This window comes from Haemaphysalis longicornis, unplaced genomic scaffold, assembly GCF_048455015.1.
Source record: "Haemaphysalis longicornis isolate Haplotype H1 unplaced genomic scaffold, Haemaphysalis longicornis Haplotype H1 scaffold_12, whole genome shotgun sequence".
Taxonomy (NCBI): domain Eukaryota; kingdom Metazoa; phylum Arthropoda; class Arachnida; order Ixodida; family Ixodidae; genus Haemaphysalis; species Haemaphysalis longicornis.
Genome location: NW_027526225.1, coordinates 82124828 through 82134703, shown reverse-complemented (window position 1 = coordinate 82134703; position 9876 = coordinate 82124828). Strand labels below are relative to the sequence as shown.

General features: G+C 51.3%; 1 protein-coding gene across 1 annotated transcript in view; it reads right to left on the bottom strand.

Moving 5' to 3' along the window:
• The window catches only part of LOC144161696 (semaphorin-2A-like), a 36683-nt gene extending 28085 nt beyond the window's left edge, over positions 1-8598 (bottom strand). Inside the window, exons 1-3 of the mRNA XM_077692319.1 lie at positions 8158-8598; positions 4561-4682; positions 947-1058 (exon numbers count right to left, since the gene is read on the bottom strand). Coding sequence (XP_077548445.1) covers positions 947-1058; positions 4561-4682; positions 8158-8362 — 439 coding nt within the window. The 5' untranslated portion in view covers positions 8363-8598. The remainder of the gene's footprint in view (positions 1-946; positions 1059-4560; positions 4683-8157) is intronic.
• Between the last annotated feature and the right edge of the window lie 1278 nt (positions 8599-9876).

Genomic DNA, 9876 nt, shown 5'->3' with positions numbered 1-9876 from the left:
TGCGTCAGCCAAAGCCGCCGCCCCCAGGCGTATAGCGGCGTGTCTGGGGCGGGCCGTTCGTCCGAGCCATGATTCGGCGCAACCGTTGAGAAGAGAAAAGGAGAGGCGACTATGCGGCGCCTGAAAGTTTGGGCATGTCTGCCGCGGGCGGTTTTGTCGTGGCGCGAGTCGGCCCCGTGCAGCGAATTAGGACTGAGCGCTCTGGCTAAACAGCAGGAACTCTCGCTATTTGTTCTCAGTGCGCATGCGCTGCCCGACGCCGGGATACGCAGCCTCCATGGCAGCATGTGCTGAAATCCACGCGTTCCGTTGCCCGTATTTCAGTGTATCTTGATAGTACAGTTGTCTACATTCATTTAGACGAACGAAATGATTTTAGTAGGTGTTTGGAACGCCCTAAATGAAGGGGAAACAAGAGAAAAAGTGAGTCCTAACTCAGTGATGCTGTAAACTTCTCTTAAACCCAAATCGCTCTTTATATTCTGGACCCGCTACACATCATCCGCCCTTACACATTTGATTGATTTGATTGATTGTAGGGTTTAACGCGCCGACGCAACGCAGGCGATGAGGCGCGCCGTAGTGGAGGGCTCCGGATTAATTTTGACCACCTGGGGATCTTTAACGTGCGCCGAAATCTCGTACACACGGGCGTTTTTGCTTTTCGCCTCCATCAGAAAAGCGGCCGCCTCTTACACATTTCTCCTAGCGTCTAAACATATCAACGATTACCTATCGTGTGGGCCTGGGTGGGTCAGCCCTTCGGCACCCTTGCTTTGATGCTATTGCAACACCTTCCGCTGGCCGCCAAAAAACCACGTGACTACAACCAACCTTCTTGCAAAGCACGGGAACACGATATAGGGGGCTAGCCGATGTGTTTTCTTCGCACACGGCCTGAGTCAACCTCTTCCTCCGATATGTCAAATGATACTCAAGTACTCACGGATGTCGTCAAAGGGGAACATCGGTTCCGTCTTGTCATTGCACTGAAGACGCACCTTGGTGAAAGAAGTCCACTGCGTTCCCTTCTCAAGTTGTTTGTGACCGATGTCATTCTGTTCGTGAGGAAGAAAAAAGAAATCCCGAATTGTTTATCTTATTTGGTGAGCGATATTTGCGCGATAAACCACCGTTAACGTGAAACTCTTTTCCAGACAAGGAACGTGACAAATGGATATGCGCCCAACGGTGCTTGATCCCATACGTCATTACGTTTGCGTATTACGAGGTTCGGGTAAGGTCATAGTTTCGTCCGGCCCTTGTTTTGCGCATTAAAATGCGCTGTACTTCAATTCCAACCAAGGCCATAGAACAACCAGCCCAAATTGGTGCTATCTTGGCATTTGCGGTTTCAGTGGTTTGCGTATGAGAAAAAAGAAGCCATCATTTCCAAGCAGGTGTGTACGCACGTGTCTGTGTGCGTGTGTGCACGTGTTGACGTGCTTGGGTGGGCGTGTTTTTACGCCACCCGTAGTAAATAAACAGAGAGATCGCCTGCCAAGGGACGAATCGTGCACATCGCGGACAGGGAGACCAGGACGCAGACGGAAGCAAAAAGAATCAGTAAATACTCCCGAGTTTGGATTGTAAGATAGTGCGTTAGCCCCTTTGGCTAAATAGAGGATCTTTTATAAAAGCGCGTTTTGTAACAAAAGACCCTAGGGCCTCTTATAGGACATTCTATAGGTTGTATTTACTGGCGTGGCGCGCATGGCGGAAACCATGTGTGTGCTCCGCCACGCCAGTGCCTGGCCGTCCCCGTTGCTAAGACGACGTCGTATGCTCAGCCACTTCCCGACAGATGCCACTAGCCTCACAGCTAACAATCCATTCACTGCTACCTCGTCTGCTACGCTACCGTTGTATCTCAATCACCGTGTGAGGGAACACTCACAATTTCTTCGGAAGCATTATTTGGCTTTTGTACTGAACGACTCTGGCGTGGGCAAGGGACTGGCGCACCTGCGTTGATATCCGTGTTCGCAGGCAACTGCGCTGACCCGCGTAGACATTTCTTGCGTCGTGCAGTTTTTGCAACCGCAACTTCATTCACGGGTGGTGATGCGGAGTTATTTAGGGTAAGTAGGGCATCACCACAATGTCACTGCGATTATTCATATCTGTTGACGCCACGACGGAAAATCGGGTGGCAACCGTGCAGACGACAAATCCCGGGGCCTGTTTTTTGTTTTTTTTGTTTTTTTCTGCGAGGTGAGGACGCATATGAGACACGGCGGGCACTGTCCAGGCGGTTTTCACTGTTGCCAAAAGAAGAAATCGCCCGCTAAACTTTTGTGAATTATGTAAATACCATCTGTATGGTCTTCTAAGGAGCGCATTGTGTCACACGTCACAAACGTTCGGACGTATGGACGGACCGACAGATTTCTGGGACGAGGCCGCTAAGAGTGCTTCCATGTTAAAAATAATTTTCTTCCCCAAACGATAGAAGGAAGCTAAGTGCCCTCTAGAACGCAACCAATCGTGCCTCGATGCGGTCGATTGCGGTTCCCATCTTGTTCTTAGTAAGGAATTTAATTAACATGCGTCAATGGGGTCGATCGATTGCGGTCGATTGCAGTTCCCGCCATAGTAAGCATCATAATATCCATGCACTAAAGTACTCGACCCCAGTGATCTGAGCCCAAGGACTCGGGTTCAATTCCCGGCCGCCACTTTTCCGATGGAGGCGATAAGCGAACACACGCGTGTGTTCCGAGATTTCGGCGCACGTTCACGCCACACCGCCCAGAGTATCACATTTGACACGCGGTGTTCTTAAGAAGCTAGAAAGTGGCGATAAATAGACATAGGCTAAGACTAAAGCCCAGAATATCGTTTTTGTCACCCTGACGGAGTTTTTCTTATGCGAGTTGTTAAAAGCGGCGACGCCAAGGGTCTGCTAGCAGCTCGAGAAAATGACCGCACCAGGGAGCTCCGGCGGTGGCGCCTCACCAGCATCATTTTACTTAAAAAACAGTCAGCCTTTCTTTCTTTCGTTCTGCATTTTGCCATTTTTTTCTTCGGAAGATGTTGCGCGACTAAGATCTCTTTGTTGTCGTCTATCAGGCCCGCCCACCTTTTAACGTCGCTTCAAACTTCCGTGCATCATATTTGACACAGTGTGGACCTTCATTGATGGCACAATTAATTGTCGTATCGCTTTCGGAACGCTTCCAATACAACTTTCAACCCTAAACATTTTACTTGTTCGGTATTCCTTTGTTTTTCTTTCATAGTTCTGAAGTTAGGAACATATTCTACCGCATCGTAGCCGGCGAGGATGTCAGCGGTTTTAGTGACTGACGGAAAGTTACGGTTGAGATTACATTCCCCTACCCGTCGCGAACTCCTCCCAGACAAGCGAGATGCGGACAACCAATGGCGAAAGGAATTTCTAAAAAGCAGTCATGCACACAGCCCATCCAACAGGGGAAACGGTATGACCTCATGGCCAAAATCCACGTTGACGTCTCCTTCCATGGTGTGTACAACAGCTTTATGGAGGCATTGACCAGCATAACTATCAGGTGTCGCTGCCGAAGTACACCATTCTCGCGAGGCGCTTGTAAATGTATCTCATGTACCATGCCGTATTCATCTGCATCGTGAATGCGTGGAATATGTCCGTAGAATGTCCGCAGACAACATTTGTCTGTCTGTCTGTCTGTCTGTCCGCAGACGCCAGAGCTACTACTCAAGGAGCGACTACTCAGGCTGAGGACCTCGAGGACGGCCTACCAGTCTGCCTTCGCCTTCTGTGAAGACGACGAAGCCAACGCCGAGAGCAAGGAACACCATCATCATCATCATCTTCGTCGCCGTCAGCCCAGAAATGGCGCTCAAAGAAACGGGGTGGGGCATCTTCGACTTGTGGCGAGCAAGCGACTTCGATTCAGGAGCTGTGTACCAAGCGCTAGCATGCGTAGCACAGTTGTGCGCGTGAAATGTAATGCAACTTTCCACCTGGACAGGCGGCGCCCCTGCTTCTCCGTGTAACACGAGCCAAATGACTGCAGCTGGCAAGTTGGCAGCAGAAGGCCCACTGTATCATAGATGATACGTTTATAAATTTTTGACTGGTTTAACATTCCGTTATTGTTTGTGTATGAACAAGCATATGCCGTAATAAAAGGTGCTCATGTTTCTAGAATTTTTGTTCGTCTGGAAATATGTCTGGGCTTTGTGGGGTTAAACATCCGCAGGTGGTCGGCGCGATAAACCCCCATCTTCAATCAATATGCATCCGTCGATGCATTCGACATCAGTGTTCATCAGGCACTAGTTTTTCAACTGAATCGTGGACCACTGCGAACCAAATGGCGAATCCACTCATTTTAAGAGTGAACTCGCGCCGGGCAGGGTCGGGTGCGCAGTTCGAGGAGGTCCGGGAAGCTAGTCCCGCTATTGACTACCTTGTGAAGATGACAAGTAAGCAAAACAGGACGTTTATGTTCCCCTAGCGATTCACCGGTCTCCTTCTGGTACACTGCAAATGGGAAAAATTTTCTTCCGCCGCTGCTCGCAAAGTGGACGACGGTCGCATTGACGACGCACCTTGCAGAATCTTGCCAGGCCGGAGACGTTCTTGACTCCGCAGGCGCGTCGCTCCACGGCTTCCTCGCGGAAGACGAAGTACACGCGCTCGCCGCGGGAAAAGGCGCCCAGGGCGTGAGGCTCTGCAAGGGAACCACGAGGAACGGCGGAAAGACACTTATACGGAGCTATTCCGTACGCTAACTATTTAGGGTAATATAAAAGCGTCTGTCCACTCCAACTGAGCCAAAGTCGAAAGCCAGAGGCCGCGCTACGAATACAAAAGAAATTCTCGGCGCATGAAAGTGGTGATAGCGCATTCGGATAGATGGAGCTGTCATAACGCCAGTGACCCAGGTTACATTACCACCACGGGAATCGTTTTAAGTGCAGAGAACTTTAGGCGCTCGCCTTGTCGTCCTAGCTCGTTCGCTGGAACCAAGCATACCGCCATGGCGTTACGGTGTAGCCTGTTAAGGTCCCTTCGCCGCGGCGTAACCCAGAGGCTTACCAAGCGGCTATGCCAGGATATACGTAGCGTGAGCTACAGTTCAGCTGGTTATTCTTAGTTTTCCTGGTTGTCTAGGATTAGCTGATTATCATGCTTACTGCTGCTTATCATCGAATCGAAATCCAAGCCAATCCAATTTAAGCCAGAACTCCCACTGGCGCAGTTTCAGGCAGGGGGCGCGCGAGCACTGCGAAGGCGGGAAATTTGAATTGCATGGGGTGGTAGCAGTAAGCGGATAACGGCGGTACAGCCCATTATGGCGAATCACTGCTCTGCACTTTCGACAGCTTTCACATGGAGTGGAACGGCTTTAATTTTTCTCTTGAGCCGCTCACTCGATCGGACCCTTGCCGTTTTCCCTCACACTTCATAGCCTAGCATTTGCCACCACTCCACTTTGCTGCTCCGAATTTTGAGCGACGCCAGGGACGGATGAAGATCAAGCTTAAAAAGCTCCGCTGTTAAAAGGGAAAAAAGATAAAATACTGTGGGCTTAGATTATTAGGAGTAGGGCACTTAAAGAGCGGATCTTTCGCCATGGTGCAATCGGCTCAGGGCAAATGTGTCAAAGACGTGTGAGTACGGGGTATTCGAAAACGGGGTTTTCAATTACGGGGCCTACAGAGCGGGGCTTCGAGTCCTGCCGCCGCCGCCCTAGCGCACTACTATGACCCCACATCACCTCTGATACCACGTCCAGCTGAGCCGTCACCATGGCAGCGTCCACAGGCCACCGACAACCGGCCTATCGGGCTTATAAAGAGCATTCGCCCAGGGCAGCAGAACAACCCACCCCTCCCGATCGACACACCAGATGGCAGGGGTGGAAAATGGCATCATCCACACGAGCCTAGTTTGCCCTGCTATGCCGTCTGTAAACCAGACATGCACTTGTTACGGAGGCACCACTTCCTTCGGCTTTGGCAGAGCTGCAGGCCCTCGTCTATGTGTTGCCCCACCGTCTTGCCCGATTCAACTGATTCAACACAGGCTACTGATTCAACACAGACATTGATTCAACACAGTCTACTCGCTAGATACGGCGTGTATACAGCACATTGGCCATTACATGCGATGCGCACCGGATACTGCAATCGTTCCCGTGCCCTGTTCCCATCCTCTGGACGCGCCGTAGCACGCCCACCCACGTCGAGGCCGGCTTGGCTGCTCATCCTCCGCAAGTTATGTACACGCTCCCGCTTCTGCAGCTTTCCCTGCATGACGCTCTTTTAATAAAAAATAGTCTCTTCGGCGCTCCACGCGTGGCCTTCTTCCTCCGCGTGGGACTGACCTTCCTGGCGGCTTAACCCGCCGCGAGTGGGTCACGCTTCAGAAAATTCCCCTGGGCGTTGCACTGACGCCTGCTCTTTCTGCACTATGGACTTCATCCCTGAAGTGACTTATGCAACCTGCCCCTACTGCCCCGCTCCCGCTGCGGAAGCGACATTGGACCTCCTCCTCGTGACATGTCCAGGACTCCAACCAGCCAGAATCCGGCACATGGTAGCCCCAGGACATCGCCCAGGCTTGCCGCCCGATATTCATCGGTGGACGCATTGTCCTTTTTACAAGCAGCTGTTGGACTTTATAGTTGGTCTATACGGCATCCTGTAGTTCATGAAGCCGCTTGCATCCCGTCACTTTCATTTTCTTTGATCTTTCCATTCCTTTGATGCCCCGTGGCAAAATAGCGCAGTAAAAAGAAACTGAGACGGCGCTTTTGAAATCGTGGGCTTTCGCGCACAATCCTCACACTGTGTCAGGCGCACACGGTTCTTTTCCGTGAGCCGCGCACTGCGAGTGCGAATACGCACGAGAGTCTCAGCTACAACGAAGTATCGTAGAATTGTGCGTCACCGGCCAGCACTAACATAACGTGTCCTATCGCTGGGCTGGCTTCGCTGCAATGCGCGGAGGCTCCGCGAATGAGCTCGCTGCTGAATAGCTTTGCACGCTATTGAAGTATTCGCGGCCAGTGAACTTGTTCGCAAAACCAGACGTGCAGTGACGCATGCTGACGCATGTAAAGACGATCATAGGAGATGAATCGTGCAGGTAAATGTTAATAAAAACAAGAAACTGGAAAGAAAATCTGAGTGCGCATCCCTGTCTTACGCCCAAAATAGGGGCGCCGCACAAATTGGCATTCCGGTGTCGTGTTTACCAAAGAGACGGCTTTTCCGGTATTCTGGGTCCTTGTTTCTGTACTTTTCTTCGTCCGCCTTCTCCTCCACGCCTCCCCAATACGTGCGAGTCTACGATGACGTGAATCCAAATACTCTTAAGAGAGATTGTAAGGGTTTGCATGCTTTTATAGCGCAGATAGCCAAGGCGCGCTCCGTGATGTTGCCAACAACATGCTACCAACGCACACATTCATGGATAGCTAAAAACCTACGTGCATCAATACCCCGGACTTAATGTACTTCTGGAAGAGACCCCCGCGGCCATCAAGGTATAGAAGGCAACGAAAAAGCCCATGTCCTTGCTCGCGACAGTTCACCGAGCAACCGTCTTCCTAGGCCGGAGGATTACGACCCGAGATGAGTGCTGCCCATCTTAAATGCAGGAGGCAGAAACTGAATTAACTCCTTCACTTCCGCCGCATCCTTCCGCCACTATCGCCGCACTTCCCGCCCCGCCAGGCGGCCTACATCCGTCAAGCACAAACTAACTCTCGACCCTGGGACCTTTTCCAACAGCGAATAATCAACCACCCGGGCCTCCCTTAGTGTAAGTGGTGGGGTGGTTACCCCTACACCCAACACACAATCTGGCCCTGTCCTCGTGTTACTCCTTCGCCACACTACCTATGCCCTTACTCTCCCCCTAAAAGTTCCCGACTACTGAGAGAGCCCGGTCACTCCTCCTGCACACCTTCGTGCAACGTTATGGCCCCAACTCTTAGATCACATAACTTTTCTGTTCAATACGAAGCCGCCTTCTTCGCCGCATGCCAGTGCCGCACCTTCGTTGCACTGCAGTAACCTTACCGCCGCCAACCGAACTTCTACGATTAGGACGAGAACCATGTACAAAAAAGTTCTCTCTCTCTTTCTCTCATTATCTCCGTTAAGACACTTGGTATAGGACGGGATGATGCTCACTGTTGAGAGCGACGGTTATGTCGGCCGTGGTGGTGCGAAGGTAGTTGTGCAGTCTCTGACTCCTGTTCGAGCTGTTGTATGCGGCCGTCCGGTAGAAGGCGTAGTGGTTGGGCAAACTTAAGATGCTTAGCCCAACGACAGATGAAGTTTCTGGCACGGGCACATCGTCTGTACAGAGAAGCCCAGTAAGAGCCGTAAGGTGCATATATTGATTGATTGTAGGGTTTAACGCGCCGACGCAACGCAGGCGATGAGGCGCGCCGTAGTGGAGGGCTCCGGATTAATTTTGACCACCTGGGGATCTTTAACGTGCACCGAAATCTCGTACACACGGGCGTTTTTGCTTTTCGCCTCCATCAGAAAAGCGGCCGCCGCGGCCGGGAATCGAACCCGCGACCTCGTGCTCAGCAGCGCAACGCCTTAGCCACTGAGCCACCGCGGCGGGTGTAAGGTGCATATAAAAGTGCGCTTAAGAACTACATACACAATAGAAGTCGAGATATTTAAGTGGCTTGCGCGCTAGAGTCACGACAGCAAAACAAAATTTTCAACGAACGAATCAAGAGAGCGGTAATTGTCTCTATTTGCCAACCACCAATTTGGCAGTAGAAGCACATTACGACCAGAAACTTCCGGCGAACAAGAAAGCGAACGAACAGCCTTGTGGTCTCTTCTGAAAAGGCTTCCAGTGGACCAAGGCGTTGGACTGGGCTAGATGGTACATGTATGAACGGATGAAAAACTAGCGGTAAACGCAGGACACACAAGAAAAACAGCTTGTCCCGTCGTTTTCTTCTAACTGTGTACTGTGCTTACCGCTGGTTTTTCGTCCCTTCCAGCGGAAGCACCCATTCACCCGTCCACCGGGGCCCGTCTTGGGTGGGTTGCAAGCAGGCTCTCCCGAAGACCTCTCGGTCCTCTCCCGAAGACCTCTCGGAGACACTCGGTTACCTCTTTAACGCCAATGTTTTAAGGAGGTCGCAGAGTGTCCGACTGAGGACAAGACACAGGCGATTTTCTTCATGCGCGTATACGCAGAACGCGCCTGTGCTGTTTTCGGTGGACGGGAGGGGGGGTCGGGAGGGGCGTGATGAAGTGCGTCGATGTGTGTGTGTGGTTTGCTAACAAAATTCGTGCGAAGTTCCACATGGAGAGTTGTCTCGGCGTAGGTGAACCATATTTATTACGGGGCCAGAACAAAAGCGGATATAAAGTTATTCATCGAAACGATGAGTCGATTTGGAACCCTGACCTAAGCATTATTGGAGTCAGGAAAAAAAATACACCCACTGCAGAAACTCTGGCCCTGGTATTTGTTTTTCTTGGAGAGCCTTTCAGTTTGATCATATGCAAATGTTGTTTCAAATCGCGCGCCATCAGCCGCAAAGGGTTCGCACAACATCCGACAGATGGCGACGACTGTACTGGCCAGTAGGAAGACGCATTGAAACATCCCCCTCGCGAGGGGCACGATCAAATGCAGAGCATTTCCAGGGGCACACGACGTTAAGTAGTTTGCGTTACGTTAATGTTGTTGCACTTGTGGCAACTGCTGACGAGAGAGCGCTCGTCAGCAGTAATTTGAATGAGTCAACGATATAAGCCGCGTGCATAGCGTCCCATTCTGTGTCGGCTTTGTGGCGCAGTGGTTAGAGCACCATGTACATTGCATTCCGCCCGCAGGGTCGAGGGATCGAAACCTGGCGCCGGATAGTATTT